General features: G+C 48.7%; 1 protein-coding gene across 2 annotated transcripts in view; it reads left to right on the forward strand.

Moving 5' to 3' along the window:
* Nucleotides 1–1061: 1061 nt before the first annotated feature.
* Nucleotides 1062–25612, forward strand: part of GRM7 (glutamate metabotropic receptor 7) — a 219736-nt gene continuing 195185 nt past the window's right edge. The window contains exon 1 of one of the 2 annotated variants that reach the window (XM_085235846.1): nucleotides 1062–1926. In XM_085235846.1, the coding sequence (XP_085091972.1) occupies nucleotides 1366–1926 (561 nt within the window). In that variant the 5' untranslated portion in view covers nucleotides 1062–1365. The remainder of the gene's footprint in view (nucleotides 1927–25612) is intronic. The other variant, XM_031555624.2, reaches the window with a different exon arrangement.

Raw genomic sequence — 25612 nt, forward strand, 5'->3', positions numbered from 1 at the left:
GATAAGGGCTGAGCGATGGCACGAGCGGATCACAACAGCGAAATTACTAAGAAATAGTCTCTAATGAGATTTTTCAGTCCATGGAAAAACTAAATTTTGGTGCTAAGCCCCCAGAACAGTTTCTGGCAGAGAACTCCAGCTGCTTTTATTGGTGGTTATCCTTGTTACGTCCTGGCCCTGCTGCAAAACCCTTGGACCTGCTACGTCTGCCAGTTCTGCTGCTGCTCCCCAGGCACCCCCCCTCACTGAGGAGTATGTGTGTGAGGTGGAACTGAGGAGCCACACCCTGGAAAACCTGGTTTCAGTAACTTCTGCCAAATGGACACAGGGAAAAGGAAAAAGGCTGAAAACTCGAATGCAGGCAGGCCCACAGCTGTGAGGGGGACACATCAGGGCTGCAGCTGGAGCAGGCAGGAAGATGACCACCAGCTCTGCTTGATGCAGCATTGGTGCAGAAGGAATGAAAGACAGTTTTCAAAAATACGTGCTTGGCCTGGCAGGAACCAGACATCAGAACTGTATTTTGCATTACTCTCGAGTTGGGAAGGGATCAGGATATGGATTTGCTGCTCAGCAGAGAACAGCAACAGGTGTCATCTTGGCTATTACAGTTCGGGGCTGAATTGGACAAAACCAGATGTTCTAGCATCCTTGAGATCTTGGTGCACGGGACAAAATGGGTCTGGAGCTCTTAAAAAAACAACATGAGATCAGCTGCATTACTTCGGTTTCGGGAATATGGGGTTACATCCAAACTCCTCCTTCTCCTCACTGGCTCCACCGGTATTCGCGACAAGGAGGATGCGCTCCCATGGCAGAGCCGGGCTCTCCGCTTTGACGCCGAGGGCCGGCCGGAACGTCGCTCCGGCTGCCGGGGCCGGGCTGACCGCGGCTCCTCGGGGACCGGGGGGTTCCGCTCGCCTCCCGCCCGCCCCGCCCCGGCTCCCGGATCCGGGGAGAGAGGCTGCTCCGGCTCCGCACGCCCTCGGCTCAGCCCATTCGCCCCCATTCCTGCCCATCCATCCCCAGCTCCGCACGTCCCCGGCGCTGCCCGTCCGTCGCCGGCTCCGCCGGACCGCGCTTCTCCACCTGTAGCCCCGCTGGGCCGAACCGCCGGAGCGACCGCGGCCGCACCGCCCCCGCGCCCGGCCCCGGCTCGGCCGCATCCTGCGCAGCGGCGGCCCCGGGGCGGGGCGGAGGAGGGGGCGGGGGGCGGAGAGGCCCCGGCCACCATTTAAAGCGGCAGCGGCGCGGCGCGGCTCCCTTGTGCCGAGCTGCCGCGGAGCGCGGCGAAGGCAGCGGCGGGCGGGAGCGGCCCGAGCCCCGCATCCCGCCCCGAGCCCCGCGTCGTGCCCCGGCGGGCGGATGAAGGCGCAGGGGGGCGCGGGGCAGCGCCCGGGGGCGACCGGCAGCACCATGCTCCGCCTGGGCAGGCTGCTGCGGCTCCTGACTCTGGTGAAGTTGCCCTGCTGCCTGCTGGAGTTCCTGCTCTCCGAGGCGGCCCTGGGGCAGGAGATGTACGCGCCGCACTCCATCCGGCTGGAGGGGGACATCACGCTGGGGGGGCTCTTCCCTGTCCACGCCAAAGGTCCCCCGGGCGTGCCCTGCGGGGACATTAAGAAAGAGAACGGCATCCACAGGCTGGAAGCGATGCTCTACGCCCTGGACCAGATCAACAGCGACCCGGAGCTGCTGCCCAATGTCACGCTGGGCGCTCGCATCCTGGACACCTGCTCCCGAGACACCTACGCGCTGGAGCAGTCGCTCACCTTCGTGCAGGCGCTCATCCAGAAGGACACCTCCGACGTGAGGTGCACCAACGGGGAGCCGCCCGTCTTCGTCAAGCCGGAGAAAGTAGTTGGAGTGATCGGGGCGTCGGGAAGTTCCGTGTCTATTATGGTGGCCAACATCCTCCGGCTCTTCCAGGTAGGGCTGCGCGGCGCCGGGTAGCGGAGGGCCGAAGCGAACGAGCCGCGCCGAACCGAGCCGTGCAGAGCCGCGCGGCGGATGCGAACTCTGCCCGCGCCCCCTCAGGTGCTTCGTTCGCTTCCCCTCCGGAGCCTCTCGTTTCCCTCCCAGCCGCCCCCTCTATGCCAGCATCCTCCCCCGTCTCCCTTCTCTACGGTGCGTGGCACTTTCTGGATTTATCACCCCATTTGCAAGAAGCAATCCGTGAAGGGAAAGGAGGAGAGGAAAAAATAAAGGCGGTGATTGAGATGGGTTTGCGTTAGAGAGAAATATGGCTCGGCGGCGGGGTTCGGCCGGGCTGGGGACCGGGGGGGGCTTCATCCCCCACCCCAGGGGATCCGCCGTTTCTGGGCGCTGCGCAGCGCGGGGACAGCGGCAGCACCGCCACCAGATGCATCGCGAGCGGCGGAGTTTCTCGCTTCCTATCCTCCGCCTTCGCACGCGGAAGGTGCTGGTGGGGTTATTTTTTATTATTTTGTATGTTGTTTTTTTTTTTTTTTTTTTTTTTTTTTCTTTTTGCAGCGGGCGGAGATATCCCCCGCTTTTCCCGGCTGGAAACTTGTGGAGGTTTTCCCGGCAGAGCCCATCTGGTGTCAGCAGCCACCGCCGCTCCGCGTCCCCATCCCCGGGGCCGGGGCAGCCGCCCGGCGCGGTGCGGAACCTGCCCGGTCGCTCTGATCTCGGTGCTGTCCGTTCTTCCCAGAGAGCACGAAGGATGCGGTTCTGTTTTCCTCGCTCTCCTCCCCCGCCCCGCAGACTGCGGTGCGCTGAATCCCCGGCAATTTGCGTACCGCCGCTGGGATGCTGTCTCCGGAGGCTGCTGTTCGCGCGGCGCTCCTTTCGCTCCGCACTTCTCGCATTGCCGACAGCCCTCCGTGGGCTGCGGTCCCGCTCCCCCCGAACCGGGGCCGAAGTTGTGCCGGAGGATGGCTCAGCGGGCCGGCAGCTGTCCGTACCGAGCCGCAGCCACGGGCGAATCCTGGGTGCTGAGATCCCGTTGGGAAGGGAAGCCCGGGTGCTCCGAGCCCTCCTGTAACACCACGGTACCTGTGAGATCCTCGGTGGTGTTGATGTTACATAAGGGAGTTTGCAGAAAATGAGGCATTTGAGCAGTTCCTGCACGTAGCGGTATTTATATATCTCTAAACATTTTAACATATTGTGACTAAGCATCTGTTCCAAATTGCTCTTTATCCAAATCATCCAGAATGCAGGAACTGGTGCACACTGAGAGATCTCTCTGAGTATGTGTCTGCAGATTGGTTCTGCCTGCTTTAAGCACATTTTCTGCGTGCTAGAACTGCTAGAACTCTCATCCTTCTCATCCTTCAAAGTACAGTTTAGAGCACGTCCCAGCCAGGGAGAAATAAGAAATATTTTGAGGTAGGAGCAGGAGAGGACCTGGTAAGCGACAGAGTGCAGCTGTGTGGGGAGTGAGAAGCAATGAGGAAATACTGGAAAGATACACAGCAACAAACTTGTTAACCTGCACATTTGTTGAAATGCATTCGCTTCTGCCCGTGTGGCTCTCGTAGGTCCCTGCAGCGTTTGCTGACCCTGGGCTGAGGGGGTGGGGGCTCCGAGACATTTGGTTTTGTGCATAGGCTGCCTTTTCCCTGATGTCTCCTTCCATCTGTGGAGGCTTCTGCAAAGAGACGTTACTGGTGGTTGCATTTCTCTGACAGTGTTTTGGAAGAGAACCGAAGTACTCACACTGTACCTTAATGCATGGGGAAAGAAATGGATATAACCCATGCAGAGCACAGCGGGGTTTCCTCAGGCAGCTACTGATGCTTATGGGCTTTCTCTGCAGGAAGGGTAGGACTTGGGCCATTCCTCTTGCTCTCTGCATATGGAATTGCAGCAGCCGTGCGTGCAGTTCACCCGTCTGTTCCTGATACAGCACAGAGCTCTGGGAGCATCTCCAGCCAATGCCAACAGGTGCAGCAGCAGGGAAAGCTATAGTGAGGTCCTCTGACTTGAATTCATCTGTGCCATTACTGTTTGAAGCTTTGTGGAAGCTTTTGTATGGTTTAAAAAAAAAAAACGATGCAAAGGATCTGCATTAGATATGTTGGTTTATTTTCTGTGTGATCAAAGGACAAGTCCTCCTTGCATCTCTTGGAGCTGAGTGGCACTCTCAGCAAGTGCAGCTGGGATGGGCTGGGGCAGGGCTCTGCCTGGAGCCTGGGGAAGGGCTGAGCTCCATGAGGGATGCTGCTCCCCGGCTGTGGCTGTGTGATGGAGCAGGTCGCTGCTCTGTGGGGCACAGGGGATGTGCAGGTCGTTCTGTGACAGGTGCGGGAGCTGCCAGGGAGGGCAGTGTGCCTCCAAAGGCCAAGTGCACGAGGATTTCTCTTCCACGATTACAGCTGATGAGAGATGCAACCGTGCACAGGATTTAAAGGAAGGAAGAAGTCTTTAAGCCGGAATTCGAGGTCTGCTTTTGCCGTCGGTTTTGTGTGGACCTCAAGCAAGATGCTTTGGTTTAGATGTTTGGGAGCATCCCACCAGCAGCCCGTCTGAACCCTGACCCTGCTGGGAGCATCCCGTGCTGCTCTGAAGGCAGCAGCCTGGGCCTGACAGTGACTCGCTGTGAAAGGGATGGAGATGGGGGTGCCTCCGGCTGAATGCTTGCTTTTAGCACCTCGTTGTTATTTCATTTCCTCCTCTCAGAAGCAGAGTGGGGTGGGGAGACCGCGACGTTCCCATCCAGCCCTGGGCAGCGTTGCTGGGCGCCGCAGCGTGGGCTGGAAGCATCACGGTCGTCACGCTGCCTTGCTGAAGGCTGTGGGCTTCTGTGCGAGAAGTTGCATTTCCTTTGCTGTGTGGAAGGTGATGCTTTGTCATAGATTTTTCTAGGACGCTGCAGAATGTCGTTTGGGAATGTTTGTTAAGCTGCAAATTTGGGGAAGAGGGCTGCGTCATCTCTGCCAGGGTGCAGCATGGATGCAACAGGAGGAGCGATGCGTGCGGCAGAGCATGGAGATGGACAGGCATAAATACTGAAGTGTGTCAAGTAGGGTGACTTCTTCACATTACAATTCTCTGAGAGCATGAGATAAGCAGTGTGCAGATTGTAAATTAAATATCTGCTCTAAAAATAAGACAAACAATTTGGGAAGCTCTTTCTAAACGCATCGGAGATTTCAAGGCAATGTGTGTTTTAGGCTGCTGGTTCCACATTGTAAAAGAATAAATTGTTACTTTACAGTGTCATAGGTTTCCCCGTGAATTCAACTCCATGAAATTCAGTAACTGTGCCCAAACAATGCCAGATGTATCATACCTCTATGAGTTAAACCATGCAGCGTGGAGAGAATCAGCACACTGATTTCTTTTTTTATATACTGGAAAACTCATTTTTGGACGCCCTTAGAACTGCAGACTTCTCATTACAGGCTTTAATAATGAACTAATTACTTCTCCAGGTTTCTGTCCTCGGTGGATGTAGTTTTAAATAGTCAATCAGCAGCTGTTCTTCATCTGAATGCCTTTTGCTTTACATCAGTGATGGTTCCTGTGGCCCATAAGATGCATTATTGTGCCCCTTCAGGAAACAGTTTAGAAAACAGAGTGGGATGAAGGTATACGACTAGACTGGAAGTGTAAATTGAAACTCCTTTATATCCCCTGGGTGCTTTTACTGTATTTCCTTCTGCAGGTGCCTCAGTACTAAGTGAGAAGGATGAAAGTTGCAGTGCCTGCTTTCTGCTGTAGACACAATGAGACCAGGAGAAATGAGATTATTTGGAAAGGAATACAGTTTACAAGTGCGGCTCTGAGCTGGGCACCTCTTTCCCTAGGAGGGGGTTGCCTTTCCCAGTGAAACCCAAGGGTGGATCCTGCTGGGACTCTGGGGCTGCCTGTGTGGCTGGGCTGCAGCTGGATCACAGCTGGCCTCAGGGACCCGCATGGGGCATTTTAGTGGCCACCAGGTCCTGCACCGGTGGGCCAGCATTGCCAAGGGGAGGACTGGGAGAGCTATATGAGAATTGCTTCAGAACGTGTGTTTGTGTCATTTCCAGATGTTTTTAATCCCATCAGCTTCTGCAGTCTCCTTCACTCCACAGTAAGAGTCTTCTTGCTCTCCCCATCGCTTGGTTAAAGCTTCCCACTCACATCACGTGTACCCAGATGTTGGTTTCTGTGTAGGACCTGGGTACAACCCCAAAGGCCCCTGCAGAGCCCCTCCTGCTGGGCTAAAGCAGTGGATTTCTGGGACAGGGTTAATTTCCTGCAGGGTACCTATGGGGCTCCTGGGTTCTCGCTGGTGGTTGGGAGAAACTCAGCATGCCATAGCGTTGTTCTTCTCTAGTGCTAATGATAGGCCTTGAACTCATTGCCAATTCATTGCTGTTTCTCCTAACTTTTAGTAAGATGCTGCTGGTTTTAGTGAATGGAGCGATGAAACAATTTTTAAAAGATTGAGGAGAACTACTTTTTGTGGCTACTCTTAGTGAATTTCAAGAAAAGCTGAAAATAGGAGAGGGTAAACTTTCAAAAAAATTAAAAGGCTTCTGTGTTTCCTGGCAAGCTCTAATTTCCTTAAATCTTTAAATATTGGTGCTTGTTGCTACTGATACACCTAATGCCTGCCGGCAAGCAGGTCCGTGCAGTTTTATTGTTACCTAAATAATTGGCTACATTTAACAGATGTGAAGTCCTATTTGCTCTGTGTAATTCAAAAGTACTGGAAAATCTATGTGTCAAGAACTCCTTTTCTTCCATGTGGAGCTTCTAGAGGTATGTTGGAGGCGTGATGAATGTATTCCTCTGGAACGCTGTATTTTGTAGGTAAAAATCATATTCCTGACGAGGCAAAGTTCAGCATTAGCAATAATCTCAGCTCTTAATCCCGCTTCAGGTGCTGCTCCATAGGATTCTGGTAGAAAGGAAGGAAGCTGCAAGGAGGCAGCTGGAAGCAGAGTGGTGCTGCCAGGGGATGGATGCTTATCCATGCTGAGAAGTATAAGGATGAGTTTGCTCATGGGAGCAAAGGGTCAGCAGGCAGCTGGGCTGGTGCAGGAGCAGCCTGGTTGGTAAGGGTTGGTAAGGTTGCATGCATGCAGCAAGTGCCTTCGTGTGGTTCCCTGTTCACTCTTTGAAATGAAAGAAGGTGACCTCTTTGGAATGACAAATGGAGGGATCATTTCAAGGCATTATTTTTTTATGAAAGAAATATTGATCTGGTTTCGAGTCTCATAATCCTGATAGTGTAAAACTAAGTGTACTCTATTCTATATTTTATTTTATTAAATGAGTTTTGCTTGGAGGCGTTAAAGCCACCTCATGCAATATTCTGCATCATAATGTCAGACGTTGTTACTTCTATTTATAGTGATACGCAAATTAATCTCAATGAGTGACAATGATGACTGTCCCAGACATAGGACTATGGTGAATTTTATCATAATATTGGAGGATATGAAGCATGTAATTAAGGCTGTTTGAGAGCATGGTATCCAATATAGTCGGGTCATTAGCGTGGTGGAATGGGCATCCAGGCAGAGAGAATTGTGAAGAAAAATAAGTATTTCTCAAAGCCTTCCACGCTACTGATGATTCACGAGGTCCTGAAAACCCTTCAGCTAAGGGCAATAGAACTATTATGATTAATTACCAGTAGGAGGGACAGTCAAGCATGACCACATTAAAACATGGCAGCCCCAGCCCTTGGCAGCGGTCATTCATGCACAGGCACCCCACAGGCTCTTTCATGGACTGGAGGAGCTCTCCTACCTGCAGAGCTCGAGTTTCTACCAGATGGCTGTACTGCTCTGACAAGAGCAGATGACACCAATGGACATTGGGCACAGTCTGAATACTTTTCTTATGCTGTGCCCCCATGTCTCAGGGCTGTCATGTGGATGCCTCTCTTACGGCACGGCCAGGGCTCAGACAAAGTGTGCACCAGGCTGGGTGCAGGGCGCTGCAGTGGGGCGAGGGTGGCAGTCACCTTCACCTGGGTCTGTCCCTTTCTGAGGGCTGGACACGTCCACTCACCACCTGACTGCTGCTGTTACAGCCCCAGCAGCACTGCCCGGTGTCCCTGTAATGCCGTTTAGTTCCTATTGAGATAAGCGATGCTTTTGCTGTGTCATTTGAGATGTTCGGGGAGGCATTAGCATGCTGTACGGATGTGTGCGTTGGGAAGCTGATATCCTTGTATTCTTTGCTGACATGGAAATGCAAGCCAGGACCGCGCTTCAGAGTGTTTTTAAATGAACTTGGGGAGCGTGCCAAAGGCCTGTGAGGTGCCTCTCATTAGAGATCGCCATTCTCTGCCTGAGAGCATGGGAGGCACTCAGAGCGCCTGGCCTCGATCTGGATAGAAGAGGAAGCAGGCCTGGGAGACCTTCATTTGGGGGCCTGGTGCTGCACGGCACGGATACAGCCTCACATGTAGGGCACGTCAGACAGCTCTGGATTTGGTAAAAGGAGAATCTGACCCACTGGGGGAGGAAGGCTACAGCAGTGTTGGGAGTTGTAAGATTTCTGTTCATTTTGATGGTTCTGCATTAACCTGTATGAACCTGTTTGTTTATGTAGGTGTTATATATATACATGAAATATAGAATCATAGAACGGCTTGGGTTGGAAGGGACACCAAGCATCAAAATGTTCCAACTCCCATGCCACAGGCAGGACCACCAACCTCCAGATCTGGTACTAGACTTCATACCTATGTGTATACATCATTTAGTAAACATACATATTATATATCTATATTATCTATTTATTGCTTTTTAGATATTTTGTAGGTACTAGTGAGCCATCTGTCAGAGCACTGCTTGGGGATGGAGCTGGGGTGGAACAGTGGGTCCAGTGCCAGGCTGTGTTGGGGCAGGTTGGATGGTGCCTGTGCTTCCATTCCTGCTGCTGTGGGTGCGTCGCTGAGCTGCTCAGCTCTTGGCTGTGCCCATCTCACACTGTTACAGAGCCAGGGCTTAGAGGAATCATGGGCGTGGGATTTGTAGAGGAAGGGTGTGCTCTGGTAACACAGAACCACTTCAAAGGCATTGAGCAGCACAGGCAGTAGGTTGCACTCAGTTTGCTGCCCAGCCTGGAGGTGACAGGAGATGAGCATAACCCATGATGGGCATGGGAAGTTCCAAGGTCAGCATGCAGCTGGAGCAGGGGGAGATGCCCTGCGGGGAGGATGATGGCTGGAGGCAGTCTCCTCTGAAGCCTCAGGTCTGGCCCAGCCTTGCTGAAGCTGCCTAACTCTTTTCAGTTCAAAAGCAAGATAACTTGGACTTGGCTTTGGTGTGGTCCCTTTGCTCCACTGCGTGCTGCAGATATGCCCTTAGATCTTGCTTTCACTGTTTTACAACTGTTTTTGCCTTTTCGCTTGTGGGTATAACAACTGCTGACAAAGCCAAAGCCTTAAGCTGCAGATCTGCACTGAAAAATGACTGTGATCCAGGTTCTCCTTGCGTGGCTCGATACAACCCCTACCTCTGCTTCCTTTGTCAGATTGCACACCTGTATTGCTATAGGCACGAGGAATCTGACTGTGGTATAACAGAGACCTTCCGGGGCTAGATGGAAAAGTCATCTTGCTGTTCATAAACTAAATTTCAGATGGAGAAGATACGGTGTAAAAGTGACTATATACATCCCCATATGCGATATTTATAGCGGCCATTTATTACTATCATACACAACAGACCTAATCCTAACCTTTCTTAGAAGAGTGCCAATAAATAAATGGGACTATAAATCTGAAGATTGCTTCTCTTAGCACATGCTTCTCTTGGCACAGTTTTCCAGCATTTTCTCTGGAGAGACTATCCAGCAGTGGTGGATGTCAGTGGGATGGCAGTTGGATGAAAGTCCATCTAATTCCTTGAGGCATCTTCAAGCTTCTCTTTGTCCTGGTTCCAGGAGGCCTCCTAAAACAAGAATAATCAGAGACCAACCTATAATATCAAAGCCAGTGACTAAGAAACAGGGTTTTTTTGTCCTAAATAGGTGGCTTTTATCTTCTGTGCTGGAAATTTCCCTGGTTTTGTCTTGACTGTACTCTCACAGCAGGCGATGAGGCTTAAGTGCAACATAAGATGTAATAGGTATCCTTCTGAAGCAAGATTTCTGCTTTTCTTCTTTGCTGGAAGTTAGGTACCAAAAACTAGACTTCGTGAGTGCTCTGGTGAGAGATTTCTCCTTGAGCTTAACAGTCAGCTGGGACCTGGGAAATGTCTCTGTCTGATTCAGGCTCATCTAAAGCCTAAACCCCTGATGGTCCAGATGAGTGCTGGAGGCTGTTCTCACTTCTGTGTTTCAGTGGTGCTTTTCCAGTTTCTAAACAAGAACAATAAAAAACAACCAAACAAAAACTCCGCAAGGAATTTGCTTCCTCAACAGCCCAACAGCCCTTGTGGAAAGAACTGGCAAATTTGCAAAGGAAGGAAATAGAAAACTGAGAATTTATTATTCTGGCTCTTCAAGTTCTGGAGAGGAATCTCAGAGAACCTTTGTGCTGTATTATCTGAGAGGGAAGTGCTTGGGTTCCATGCCTTGCCAGCTTGTTTTCTCTGCTGCCATTTTAGCAGTCGTGTAGAGCAATATTTTGCAAGCTCATATGCAGAAGGCTTTCTAATAAATTTATTATTTCATAAATATTTTAATAACAGTAATTATGCATTCATCAGAACGGAGATTTGTTTCAATGTTATTAAATTCAGCCTCGTAATTATATGCATGGTATTTTTACACGCAGTACAATCGGAGTGCAGTTCTTTGTAGATGTACTGCAGTGCCTGGCGACTGGCAGAGTTCGTATCGTTGCAGAATTTTCATCCATAGCCCTTGGCACGTTCAGTACACCAGAACCAACAGGACAACAGCAGATTCTCTCCCATGAAAAAAGAGTTTGTCTTAAGAGCTGCAGCGGGTTTCTATTTCCAGCAACAACAGCAGATGACCTCGTTAAAAGAAGATCACAGATAAAATGCAAATTGAGATACAGAGGCACCAGTTGGTGCAGGGTGGTCGAGGCTGTGGCAGAAGAGGGCCAGCTGCAGGGGCTGTGTGCTGGTGGGGCTGCTCAGCCTGCCCGCTTTGCTTGATATTTCTTCCCTTTGGGAATGGGTACGTTCCCCAGGTCTGTGATCATTGGGACATCAGATTTCCTTACATAGTTGTTTCTCTTGGGAAATCCACAGTGAAGGGATGAGCAAGATGGGTTAACAGGGACTGGCTCAATGGGAGGCTGAACGCTAATCAGCTCTCTTGGTGCCTTGAATATGACAGCAGGGTGTAAGAACATGGATGACGTGACATGACCATTTTAGTGGTGCCGGTGCCCTGCAGCTATAGAGAAAAGACAGAGTGCCCAATCATTTCCCATGCTGACCACACTGAGATGGAGTCCCACGAGGAAGGGATCCAAATCCCGTTCAGTAAAATGTGGTAGGAATAAGTCAAAAGCTAAAGGGAAACTGTCAACTCAGATTTGGCTGGAAGTCATAATCTTCATATAAATAAAATCCAGAACCAATAGAGATGTTTTTGTCATTTCTAAAGAAGGTAATTTTGCTGGAGTATTTGAGTGCACAGAAGTGATATTGACAATAAAAATTAATTAAATGACTTCTCACAGTTTTTCTGTCTGAAAACAGTACAGAGAAAGTCAGAGCATTAGCGACATGCAGGGAATTGTCTTTGTACTGTGCCTATGCCTTTGGTATAGGGAATGTTTTCCAGATCGGGAAGGTATGCTCCTGTGCTTCAATTCCCCAGCAGCTCCAGCAAACTGGGAGCTCTGCACCTGTTCCAGTCCTTGCAAACACTTCCTTTAGTGCAGTGTTAGTGTCACAGCTGTAGGGATTTGTGTACTGAACGCGCCGTTCTTCAGGCTGACACAAAAAATTAATTTTCAGTCTGCCTCCAGCAACCGTGATGGCATCTCAGTCCTGGAGGAGTCACGGCTGGTTCTCACTTTGCTCCCAAAGGGAAACAGGTGGGGATGGAGAGGCGGCCCCAGTGCTCCGCTCCTTCTGCATCCAGGGCTGCCCTGGCTGAGAGGGGGCTGTGGGGCTGCAGGGGGCTGGAGGCTGCTGCAAGGTCCCTTCCATCTTCAGGGATTCTTTTGGTGAGACGGTAAGCTGGAGGGCCTGAAGTCATGAAGCAGTGAAAGGAATCTTTGCAGTTTTTCTCGCTGTCAGTAAATGCATTTTGTTGGAGAATCAAGTTGTTATTAAAAAAAGGCCTCCGAGTCTTATGCTTATTTTCTCAGAAAGAATCTTCTTATATTTCAGAAGAAAATAAATACCTCTACAACAAAAGCGCCGAGGAGTGAGGCCGATAACCCTTCTTTCTGCAACATGTCCTGCTTGAGACGAGCAAAGCATCCACTGCTCTTTAAGAAATCCGTCTGTTAGGGAGATGATAATCACCTACTAAAACGTGCATTCCATTGCAGTGCTTATGATAAGAGCACGTATCTGAAATGAAGCCTGCAGTTGTCTCCGAGCTGCAGTTGCGGTGCTGCAGCGCTGTGCTTGTTGTGTGCAGTGCCTGCCCTGATGGCTGTCCCCAACTGCTGACCCCCAGCCGGGCACATGAGAGCCCCAGCACAGCTGGTATCAGCTGGGGAGCTCTCCTGGTGGCAGCAGGACGTGCCCACACAGAGGGCAGCAGGGAAATGCTGCAGCAGCCAGCCAGCTGCATTCTGTGAGCTATGAAAGCAAGTTGTGCAAGTTTATCAAACCTATCAGCTGTTCTGTGGGGGCAAACCAGCTCTTTTGTGGTACCTCGATGCAGTGCATTATTGCATACACCTTGATGTGATGTTTTAGTTATGCATTCTGCTTTGTTTTTTCCTTTTGCTAATTTTTTTTTTTAATTTTTTAGCTTCATTTTATTTAGTGATAAATGTGCGTTTCTACCTCTTCCCTCCCTCCACTGTTCCTTTCTCAGCTCCTAAGCAGTCTGGAAAATTGCTCTGACAGCTGATCTTAATCTCCAGGGTGAATTTGAGATAAGATGGTGTTGGGTTTAGAAAAGGAAGTTTTTTCTTATGCCATTATAAAGGTAAGGTTGAGCTAGCAAAATGAGCAAAGTGTTCTCTTTGTCTTTCCCACTGTTTTCGTGGAGCGTGTTAAGTCCTGTCACTTAAATTATAATAAATATGGCACACATTAAAAATAATAAAAAATAATGAGGTTTACTTTAAACACACAGCTAGGAGAAAATATCTTTCTCAACTGAATTGTGTTTGTACTCTCTGTACCTTTTTTGCCAAATTTTGTTGACAGAGTTTTTTGAATGTGTCCCCTGAAGATGAATCGAGACCGTCAGATATTTAATGAAATCAATTATCGGGGAGGTGTGCTGAGCCCCCTGGGCCTGTGGTGCTGTGAGGCATGTGAGGTGCTATGGGGGCTGGGATGGGGGCACTGCACTATGTGTGGGGACAGCCTGACACTTTCTACAGTCTGTGTTTGCAGGGTCGGTTCCTCACTTTGGTTTGGGATGCTGTGCCCTCCTGTCCCGGGAGCGTTTTCTCCCAGCCCATGGTGTTCCCCTGGGACACGGGGACAGGAGGTGACACAGGACCTCTGCTCAGAGCCCACAGACGGCTGAGTGCAGCCCTTAGGGAGGTGTCTGTGCTCAGTGGGATGCTTATCGCAGGGGAGGGAAGCGTTCAGACCAAATGGCAGCCTGACACTGCACAGGGCGAAATACTCATCTAAGCTAAAGCAATTTTAAAAATAGAAGCCAGAGAGAAAATGGACTTGAAGGTACATAGCACTCAGATGGAATTGGTCCTAATGGCCCTGAGCCGTGCTCAGATGGAGGTTGCCAGTGGGGCCAGGGCAGCAAGCTGAAGGAGGGAGAAGAGCTGCCACTCAGACATGTCTCCCTGTGTCCAATTTATTTTAATTTAGGCAGAGAAAGTGCCCCGGCTTCAGCTTTTCCTTGTTCAGTTTAGGACTTGCTGCTGCTCCAGGAGGCAATGGGGGAACGGAGTGCGGGGCTTGGCTGCTCTGCAGGGCTCCGTTATTTGCTGGGAAATCACATCATGTGAAGTCTGCTGGGCCGAGATAACATCTGATTTCAGGAGGTAGTACACGACCTGGCTTCTGCATCTGGCAGATGAGCTTGCTTGGTGTCAGCCCAGGAAAGATGGAGATGTGATTTGCTCTCCTCCCACGTGCTGCCCTGCCTACAGATCTGCTGCCCCTCCCCGAGAGACCCCCAGCCCCCAGCCCTGTGTGTCCTCCCACTCAGCACAGGGAAGCTCTTGCTGAGATTATTGTCAGAACAGCAAGGAAACGGAAGGCTTAACAAAAAAAGTTTGCTCGTTCTGCCCTCCCTCCCAGCGCTCACATAAATGAAGCGCAATGTGGTGCAGTCGCTGTCATTGCTTTAGCAGTCAGCAAAGTAGAATAGGTGCTGGACCCATTGGCAGATGCAAAGCCCGTGAAATTCTTCACCTTCTTTGTAAAGGAACGCTGCTCGTCTTCATGTGAGGCAGCAGTGATTTAAGAAAAATATTTGGAAGACGTTATTTGTTATTTTTGACCTGCAAAACAGACATCGCCATAGAAGTCAGGGGGTAGCTTAGCTTACTACAGGTTGTGAGCTGTGCATAAAACCCTTCAGCGTGAGCACTGAAGTCTGCATGCTGAGGAAGCTGTCCCACAAGGTTTTGACCTCTCCTGGGGCTCCTGACAGCCAGCATCGTACTGCAAGTATAGACATTATCATAATGAAAGCACAGAAACAGCACCGTCTCTTCATCTGGAGGGAACTGTCAGCGGAGCTTGCCATTACCTTAGGATTCTGCTCATTGCCTTCCAGAGGCGAACACGAAATCTGTTCATAAAGAACCAACTCAGCGTTTTCCTCCCCAGCTTTGGAGAGGAAGGAGCCTGCTGATGATCTGACAAAATGAAGCATCTTCTCACTGAAGGAAGTCCTTCCCACTTTGAACACGGATATGTCTCTCACTGCCAGGATGGCTAATTTATAAGCATCTCTTTGCTTGGGAATCCCAGGTGATCTGGAGAATAATGGGAACGGATCTATGCGTGCTGGGAGTCCAGTATTAAGGGCAGTGCTGGTTCTGGCAATGGCTTCTGAGTACTGATGGGGCGGATCCTAAGGGGAAGAAAATACAGACTAGTATTTTTTTCAGCCTTATCTCTCTGTTAAAATGGACCTTGCAGGCTAATTAGTTGCTTTTGTATCTCCAAATGAGGTTTTAAACTCACACTTCGTTGACAAGAACATGCTTCTGGAGAGTAGTGATGCCAGCTTTGCTGGCAAAGTGTCTGACCATGGGCACCTGCGAGGTCCTGAGGGATAGGAGCAGTGCACTGCACACAGCAGGCTGCTAGGTAGAAGGAGAAATGATGTGGTTGCACTCTTTGCACTCTGGAGATGGGCATTTTTTGTGTTAAAAAAAAAAATAAGATATAAGATCCCTACTCAGTCAGCAAAGAGTCCAGATTGTTTGAAACAAAACTTGCAGACATCAGCCTTCCTGAGAGGCTCAGAAACTGCGTGGAGCTTTGACCAATAGTTTTAGAGAAAGCTGAGGTTGTGGCAGGAGCTCATGGCCACCATGAGAATAAAGTGATGCAGATGTGATGGCGGCTGCAGGAGGATTTCAGCGCTGTGAGATGTGCGGGGCATTTCTCAAGGCTTTTTCCAGTAGAGCAAAGAGCCTGAGCTCGAAACAAACAGGTGTTTGTAAGCAATTGTTCAACATTGATTCGGGTGATTCTGGAGCTCTGCCAAGCGAAGGTAGCATGTTAAAATACAGAGGTCTTGTGCTCTCCAATTTAGAAGTGCTCACTACTACCAAACAGTATTGAAATCTGATTTGAATCACGCACGGTAAGAAGTGAGAATCACGGGTGCATTAAATGGAACTGGTAATTCACACATCTCATGTCAGTGCTTCGTGGCACAGCCGTGTGACCCGGGTGCTCTGCACTTCTTCTCTGTCTCATTTGTCCCCAGTGGATTCATCCGGCGCTTCTGGTGGTTCTGTTGGCATCCCACGTGCTTGAGCCTCTTTGAATAGCTGACATCCTCTCGGTGCATTAAATCCCCTCTGGCATTATAATGAAAAGGTATTGATGAAAAAAGTTGGAAGATTTAGAATTGAATCGAGTCAGAGTGGAACCAACCTTAATTAATGCATGTTACTGTTTCTTCTATGACAGTTTATCTGCTCTTAATTAATGTTGTTGGAACTACAGTATAGATATGTGATTATAGACCTACTTAAAAAAGCAGCGAGATGGTGAATAGCTGTCATGATCCCACAAAGGTATGAGAAAAAAGGCAGTTACCAATGTTGCCGTGTCCTCAGCACCACGGGATCCAAATGAGATGACTGCTGGCTGCAGCTGACCTATCTGTCTCTGCATTAAATGGAAATTGAACTGAGCAGCTTAGTGAATCTTTTTCAATTTTGCCAGTTTTTATTGACTCCTGTAATTGTCCTAATGAGACACTGCATTTAAGTTGTCTCGCCTCTCCCACCCACTATTTTTTCTGTAGCTTTTCTCAAAGTCTGTTTTGTACATGGACCATTCACGTATGCAGTTCTGTACATTAACAGTTTTTAAACGTCAGTTCTTCTGTCTTTTTTTTTTTTTTTTTAATGTTCTCTGGGGAATGATGCTTCAAACAGGGAAATTGTATGTTTCATTATCAGAAAGGTTTCAGGCTTTATCAGAGTCTTTTTGTTATAGTTGTCATGGAGGTTTTTATTATTATTGTTAAATTGAATAATGGGAGGAACCTGTTCTTAAGTCTTTGAACAAGAACGAAAATTTAAATGCAGATAAATCTACTCCGTTTGTAAGAGTGGCTTTCTAAGGTTAACTGCATTTAGTTACAATCACTGGAAGCGCACAAAAGCATTAGTTTATATCAATCAGATATCAAGGCTTTTGGCAACAGTAATAAGGGAGGATTGAACCCAACTGCAGTCAGTGCTGGAGTACCTGGTAGGCGTTGAGCAGCACTGCTATCTCTCGTTAACCAGCCGCCGTCCTCTCTTAAACTCTGCGAGGCTGCTGGCAGGAGTGATGTCTTTCAATAGAGGCGTGGGAGAGATGCTTCAAAAAGGGCTGGAGGTGGCTTTTCCTTTGTAGGAGGTACGGAAGGCTTCCTTTGTTCACATAGAGGAGGTGAGGCCTGGCCCTGTGTCTGGGGGCTGTGACGAGGACAGCCTGCCCTGTCCTGTGCTCAGAAAGTGGCTGTGCTGGAGATGAGGTGCTAGCTGCCATTCTGCGTGAGGTTCGTGTTATTCAGACGTCTCTGGGATGGGAACAGCTCCCGACTTCTTGGAGCCAGGACAGAATGTAAGTAATACAGAGATGAAAGACCTGTGTTGGATCTGAGCTGGCTCGTGCAGCTGGGATTGCCTGCAGCCAAAACCTGCTGGGGGCAGGGCGGGTAACCTCTTCAAAATGGGGTCAAATCAGCAGCTCGCCTTGAAATAGTTTTGACTAAGAAAATACATAAAGAACCGATTTGAAAGTGTGAATGTAAAACTGTGTTTCAGCATATTTGGCTACCCGAGGCTCTAGGGAGCTCCCAGTTCAGAGACAGCATGAAATGTAAATACTTTATGTCATGTCTACTGTGACCATCATACTCATCATGCCTATGACGTGCATCCTTTTTTTTTTCCTTCGGATGCTGAAATTCATTGACAGTCAGGACTCTCCCCACTCCCCCAGGATTGTTTTGCTGTTACGCTATGGGATCTTCCCTTATAATTACCAGGGTAAGGCAAATTGCAGCAGGCATTTAAAATGATGAGTTTAAATACTGACCTTTTTCAAAGGCTTTGATGAAAGATGTGAAAAACTGGAATTCATTATAATATTTCTAATTTCCTGACGTGAAAATAGGAAAGACTTTCTCAATGCGTGTCTTCTCAAACAGTCATCATCAAAAGTCCTACTTTGACAAAGGTCCCTCGACTCTATGCATGTCAATGAACTTAACCATTGAATTCATAAATCTCTGCTAATACACGATCTACAAAAGGAAAGGATTTCTTTCTGTGTATACATTGCTGTCATATAATTCATTACTGTGGTGTAAATGCCTGAACGAGTTTGGTCTAAAGGTGCATAAATACATGTAAATGGATTTAAAATCAGGACTATTAAAATAACTATACAAATTCCCCAAGAGCATTTTGGGGCAAAATTAAATTCAGAACACATCAAATGTAAAAGATGCTGTAGCATTTGTGTATATATATGTGTGTGTGTACATACAAAAGCTTTCAACGTTGGCATGCTTTGTTTGTCACTGAATATTGAAAGAAAACACAAAAATAAATCCTCCAGCAATTTCTTGGGCCATGGGGAAGGAAAGCAGGAGCATCGGGATGCTGTTTATTCCTGATGAGAAGAGGCAGAATTCTGGTTTGGTGCCAGCCTTTTGGCTTTCTGTGGATGGGGTTTCTGAGGACTCAGAAGGCCCCAACCTAAGACATTCTTCAAGGCTTTGTTTAAATGTACAGTGAGATGTTCCCTGCTCTAAAGATTTTACTGTCTAAGCAGAAAAAAACAAAGGCTTGGGAGGAAAGATGTATTATCTCCCTGCTGCAGATGGAGAACTGAGAGGCATAACAGATGAAGTAAATTGGCTCTGATGGTGTAAGGCAGTCTGTGAGAGCTGTGCAGTGAACTTGGTCAGTGCACGCCGCAGAACTGTCCTTCCCATGCAGGCAGCGGTATGCCACGGGGTGGGAGATCCTCTGCTTTCTCATGTCCCTGCAGTCCTGCACAGCTTCCATCTGCACTGCTGGCAGCTCGGGCAAAAGCTCCTGATGGAGCAGTGAAAGGTTGCACCACCTCACCTTTGCTTTCCCAAAGCGACCAGGTTTCCTTCTGCCAGACAGAACACGTTGACCAGGTAATAAATACTGATGCTTGGTTAGAGGCTAGCTCATGAACACCTGTTTCTACTGCTACATTTGGATGTAAAATACAGGGGTGGAAATGTTGAGGGAGCTTACAGTGGGAAGGCAAGGCAGGGCTTGTTCCACTGATGGAGCACCTGGTGGAGGGCAGGGAGCTCAGGTGCATGCAATGTACCCCAGCGATGAAGAGGTGGGGCCAGGATCCACCCCTGCCAGCCCTCATTCAAGGGTTGGCAGTGGAGGGAAGGGGATCTTGTTGGAGATCCCTGCGTAGCTGAGACCTTCCAAAGGTAAGCAGTTTCTTTGCTTTATTTCTGTATTCATGGCTTTTGCATTTGAGTGGATCCTCGCTTGCTATAGCCTGGGATCTTGCTGCTCTGCTGTTGTTGCTGTGCTTTCCATGGTGTTACAGAGCTGAAAGCTACTGGTGGCTCTTTTAAGAAAGGAGAAGAACCCTGGCCTGGGGCAGCAGTGCTGTGTGTGCTGGCTGGGGAGATGTGTGTAGGTGGGACTAATAGGGGAAAGTGAGGAAGGCGAGAAGTGGGGGAGAGGTAGCTGTTCTGCTAGCAGTTGTTGGCTGCCTTAAGGAAGCACTTAGCAATGCAGTGCCTTTAGGAGTAAATTACCCAAATCTTGTTGCAAATCCGCTCCCTGTTGGAAGGGCCGGTTTCCAGGCTGGCCTGTGATGGCCACGGAGGTGCTGGTACTGGGAGGCACCTCCGGGTCCCCTCAGCTCTGCCTCTGCTCCTGGTGACTGCACTCCTCCAGGGTTTGCAGTGGGGGCATGGAGCCTTCTGATGAGACCAAGTGTCTGCAGCTTTAAGCAGATTATGGAATGTTGGCTGTGAAGCTGGGGTTTGATAAATGGGTCAAACTTATTCAAGCTGAGGGAGCTAACACTGCCGTATCCCTGCTAAGAGAGCCCCGCATTGCTGGCATTTAACCTACATGTTAGTGGTGTTCAGACAGATGGACCAAAATTAACACGATCTGTTTGACCTACATAGTTATACAGGGAGGAAACAATAAGAAATAAACAAGAAGATGAGACCGCGTTAAAGCAAATCCTATTTCTGGCCTATTTTTCTGCCTCGTGAATACAAACATACAAATCAAAGGAATATACTTAAAAGCATTTTAAATAACCATCCACGTCCTCGGCTGGTGGAGCAGGAAGAGGCTCCTTGTTGTGCAGTGAGAAGATCTGAGGTGATCTCTGCATGCAGGACAGGAAACTGAGGAGCTGGAGGCTGCAGACCATGCTTGTGCCCATGGGATAGGGCATCCTGCTGGCTTGTGCTCTGCCACAGGTGTGTGCCTCCAGCTGGCTTGTAGGGGGCTCCTGCCAGCACTGAGCGACTCCTGTGCCTTCTGAGCCCTGTTCTACAGCAGCAGGTGATAGGGAAGGTGGTAGCATGATCTGTTATTTCCTGATGTCTAGTGTCTGGTATACTCATTCCACTCCTTCCAAAGGAAGGAAGTTGGAAACCTAATTTCACATTTGCAGCTTTGTTCATGCCCTGCTCCCTAGGGGATGCCAGCACTGCCAGCCCTGTGGGATGGCTGCCCACCTGGTGTTCCCCATCCCTTCCTGCTCTTCTCCTCCTGGGCTCTCTCCAGCCCTGCTGTCAGCATTCAGTTGTGCATCCCATAGCCAGACCTCTGCTGCTTTCTCCCTCTCCCAAGCAGTCCATTTCAATAAGGAAGGATTACTAAAAAGTGGTCTCTGAGGGATATCTGTTTATCCACTTTGAAGAGGGTGGCTAAATGTTTCCCAGAGACCCCTGGCAGCTTCCTCTGTGCACCAATAACCCACTGCAGGATTCTGCAAATCTCTCGGGTTTCAAAGCTAACTGCACCAGTCTAAAATTATACCATTAGGTATCAATTATCATAAATCATCACAAGATGCTGTTCTGATTAGCTGTGTTCCTGCTGGGTCTTTCTGTCTGGCAATATAACCATGTGAGGATCTATTAAAATAAAATGGGTTGGATACCCCATCTTTCCTGTTTGTTTTTTGAGACCTATGTTCAGTCTTTATGCAGAAGGCTCCTTCCAAACCAACTGGTCTGGTTTAGTTTAGCTTGCTTGGCAGAGAAATAACCCTAATTTGGACTTATTATGAGTAAGTGTTCATGCAGAAGGCTGAGTTCAGCTGTTCATTTCCGAATTCCCAGATTAAGTGTCTGGATTACCTTTTTTGCCACGTGAGCAAGTCTCAGATCTCCTCCTTGCCTCTTGGATTACATCAGAAGAATTGCTGAGATGTGTTTTTTTTTTTTTTTTTTTTTTTTAACTTCATGAAACAGCACTAATGTCCTGGAATACAAAAGAAAGAGGTGAAGGAGAACAGGGGAGGTTCTCATCTTTTTATGGAGCTGCCTTCCCCATGTCTAGTGGAAGCAGTGATAAATACATGTAATATTTTCCAACCAATTTCAGGGTCATTTCTCCAATTGCTTTTGAAAATGACTAGGCACAATTTAATCTGTTTTCACAGATACACAAATCACAAATTATGGTTTTTCCCAAAGTCAGTCTGGGCTCTGCTCCCAGCTTGCTGGGCTCCCCCACACTGTGCCACAGCCCTGCAGCAGTGCTGCCTGCTGGGCTGCTCCTGCTCATCCCAAACCTTGTCACAGTCCTTTCTACCAGTGCCCTGACAGAGGTAAGATACATCACACAACTCCTCCGTTACTTCTTAAGCTTGTTTTCTTTACTGTGAAATGGGAAAAATGGTGAGTGGATACTCCACCTGCTCTGCACACTTGAAGTAACGAAATGAAGTAATGAAAAGCTGCGCTTTGGAATGGGGACTGCTTTTTTCCAATTGTTTTTTTTAGTCATGTCCACCTCTAGTGTAGGTGCTGCACTCAGAGGTAGCTCCGAGGCAGCAGTTTGGTTCAGTTTGGTACAAGTGCAACTGTTTTTTCAATAGGAAGCATTCTGGAATGGGACGTGCCTCAGTAATGGAGGTGATGCTGGCACTTCTGGCTATCCGGGCCATGCAGCTGACTTGCAGCAGTGCCTGCTGTCCCCCCAGCACTGCAGGGCCCTGCAGAGAGCGCCCTGCCCTGCTCACCACCTGCGCTCTTCCTCCCACTGCTCTGTGGCTGAACAACCAGTGTGCCATCCAGCTGCTGTGTTGTGCAAGCTTCAGCAACATCTGCCACTTTGGCAGCCTCCTCAGACAGTTGTGTCAATGAGTTTTGAACAGATTGGGCTTCACAATGGCTGATTTAATCTATTGGGCACTATTTTTCTCTCTGACTCATCTTTGAATAACTTTGTGCCAGTCTGATTCAATTGGAAGTCCTTGTACAGTCTGTGTAAACAAGTCTGTTTGTAGCAGGACAGGGCACAGAGCTAAGAAAAATATGCTGCTGCTTCACACCTTGCTACGTGAATTGTTGCAATTCCTTGGTTATGTGTCCATCCCAGCAAAAGTAATTCCTAAGACAAATGGTGATTAAAAAAAAAACAAAAACAAATAAATGTTAAAAACAAACAAAACATCAAACATTCAGATTCTTTTGCTATAGAGCATTGATAATGCAATACGATGTGCTATTTGGAAGGCATGGCTTCAGCGTTCTGCAGACTTCAGTGGGAGATGGCAGCACTGCTGGGCACTGGGGGAGATGGAGGGTGAGCCTGAGCTGTGAAGAGGAAGGGGTTTGGGCTCCTTGGCTTGGGTCTGGCAGTTCCAGCCCATTACGGTCTTTACTTTGCACCAGTACTTACAGTTATTCTGCTCCAGGTAAATCAGACTCGTAAGAAAGTGGTGGTATGCTCTTTGCTTTATAGCACTGCTGCTGTGTGTCCTGCAGTTGCCTGAGCAGGATGGGGAAAATGGCTGAGGAATGAACTCTAGGCTGGTGTACTGAAGGCAATGAGTTTGGGTCAGACCCCTCGGTCTGATGTGAATCCAGGTAACTGGAGGGAGAATATGGGAATATGGGAAATATTGCGAACAAACTGCCTGAATAAGGGAGGGCACACAAATGAATGTGCAGCAGGTACCTAAGACCTTTAACAGGAGGCTGGCGTTGGTTGCAGTTCCTCCTGCCCTTGTCCTGGAGGGCACTTTGCATTAGTTTCCCCTCGGGAGGACTTAATGCCTGGCTCCTCTTTGGTTCAGCTCCCACCCAGCAGCTTTGCGTTTCGGAGAAGCTGCAACTTCTGTGAGCTGCTCCTGTGGGCGATGCACAGAATCACAGCTAAGCTGTTTCTTTCCCGAGCTGCCCAGGAAGGTGGAGTTCAGCCAGTTTTGTGATGCATCCCCGTTCTGTACATCCCATGAGATTTATGTCAAAAGACTTATTGGTGGAATCTGCTGCTTTACAAGCTTTATGCTGCTCAACAGGTCGGACTAGATAAATGTAATATCTCCTGAAACTCTGTCTCTTCTGCCCTTAATCTTTACAGTCCTGTTTTTCATGGTCTCTGACACTTCTATATGGTGAATCCATTTCTGGGAGTTAATACGCTTGTTTAATATGGTAAAGGTGAGGATTTGTGCTGTCGGATATGATGTCACAGGAGCACAACTGGATGCGTTTTCCATCTCTCATACTAACGTTGGAGTGTTTGGTTTCACAGCCACATAAGATTAAGAACTGTCTCAGTAATATCCTTTAATTCTTTCCCGTTATCCAGCCTGTGCTGCTGGTGTATGGATGCTGACTGATTTGCATGTTGTCTGAAGGAAAGAAGCTGCAGACCATGATCTGCCAGCATTCATGAGTGCATACGTGTTGATTTTAATTTTTCTTCCCTCTTTCCCATTTGTGTAGGTTATTTAAAAAAAAAAAAAATAGGACATGTGTTTTGCTTACTGCAAATGTAAATATAAATCCCTGTCAGCAACAGTGTAATCCAGCAGTGATCTCTCCCAAATGGAAACAAATAATAGATGTTGTGAGTACAGCACAGGATTGTGTCATCCTTACAGGCAGCTTAGATGAAAGGAGTTCTGTGTTGGCTGTGCAGATCAGCATTGGAGTGGCACCAGGAGGAGTAGATGAAGAGCTGCTCAGCCCCGGTGCTGCCTGCTGAGGGGAGCTGTGTTGGGTGCTGTGTGAGCCCAATCTGCCTCACTGCAGTGCTCCTCTGTGCAGAACACCCTGTGAGGTCTCTTCAGCCAGCAGCAGCGAGCACAGGCTGATGGAGCAGCTCCTCCAGACAGCTGCTGCTCCAGCACATCAGTTCCTGCAGCTCCCTCCTGCCGTGGCCACACTTGCCCTACCTGTGCCTTTTTTATCTGCAGTGCATGTGGGTGGCAGCCCCAGCCACACTCCCTGCATCTGCAGCCAGGGCAATGCACTGCTCTCTGCAGCTCCCCTCAGACAGGAGCTGGGTCCCAGGCTGCTTTCCTGATGAAAGAATTTAATCATGCCTGTGTCTAACAGAGTGATTGGTGCGGGCTTTAGCTGGAGGAAGATCTGTTGTTGACTTGGGATCCAGCTTGCGCCTGCTGCATCTATTAATGTGTCTCAGCACAATATAAATCGCTCTGTTTTGTTTAAAATCTTGCTTATGGTTGAAAAACAAATGATATAGCTTAAAATGTACATGTGGCTTGGTCCCCTGACGATGCTTCAAGGAAATTAATCTGAAGAATAATGAAAAATACTTGAGGAAAAGGAAGTGCATCCCAAAGCGCATTTTAATGAGCCTTTCTTAAGCACAGAAAACACAAATAAAACTCCACCCTCTCCTCTTGCTACAAGAAAAGTAACATCAAAGAAGAGGAGGAATTGTCAGCACAATTACAGGCAGTGCAGGAAGCAGTGATGTGCTCTAGGGATGGAGCTGTGGGTTTGTGTTGGGATCGGGGTCCTGCTGGGTGCCTGTGTCTGCGCTGCTCTGCTCTCCCCAGCGCCGTTTGGGCATCCTAAACTTCTGAGTCTGTGAGATAAGTTTAGGACGAGAAGTCCTGGTGTGTGCAGTGAGGATTAATCCATTCATTACAGGAAGGCCCCACTGTGCTTGACCTGAAATCCTTGCCAGGCACTGTCCTCTATGGCCAGCAGACAGAAACGAGCTGTTATTTTGGGCAGGAGCAGGGTGTGCTGCAAATGAAATCAAAGTGAGTGCAGCAAAGCACAGAGCTCCTGAGTACCGAGATCTGGGTTAATGCATTTTCCAGAGTTAGCTTTGTACTGTATTGGAAACTCTTGGCTTTCTCTTGTGCAGCACCAGATCTTTCAGGGCTGTGAGCTGGTCCAGCCATGTTCCAAAATGAAACACATGAGCTGGGAATGGCCCTTGGCTGTGCCTGGCTCTGCTGGGACCAGGAGGCTGTTGTCCCCTGTGTCCTTTTGTTAGACACTGTGTGTGTGCGCCATAGGAGCTGTTGGTAGGACACCTGACACTTCTCCCTGCAGATGCTGTGGTTTGCTTTGGGCAAGCATCAGAGTGGCAAAATGGGCAGCACGGGGTGACAGCAAGATCCTGTCTTTGTCCTGAAGGCCCTGGCAAGGTAGCTGGTCCTGAACCAGCCAAACTCTGGGTAGGAGATTTGCCCAAAATGCCTTGAAAAGCATAAATTGTACCTTAGTGAGGAGCACAAAGCAGTGCTGCGTTCTGCTGCCCATCATATGCAGTGGTGGAAGTAATCCTCCTGCAGTCAGTGGGATTATTTGTGGAGTTAGCTGCTGTTTGTAGTAAATAAGTTATGAAATCTGGCCTGATGTTATCAAAGAGGATATTTCCAAGTCATAT

This window comes from Meleagris gallopavo, chromosome 14 (genome assembly GCF_905368555.1).
Source record: "Meleagris gallopavo chromosome 14, MGAL_WU_HG_1.1, whole genome shotgun sequence".
NCBI classification, from domain to species: domain Eukaryota; kingdom Metazoa; phylum Chordata; class Aves; order Galliformes; family Phasianidae; genus Meleagris; species Meleagris gallopavo.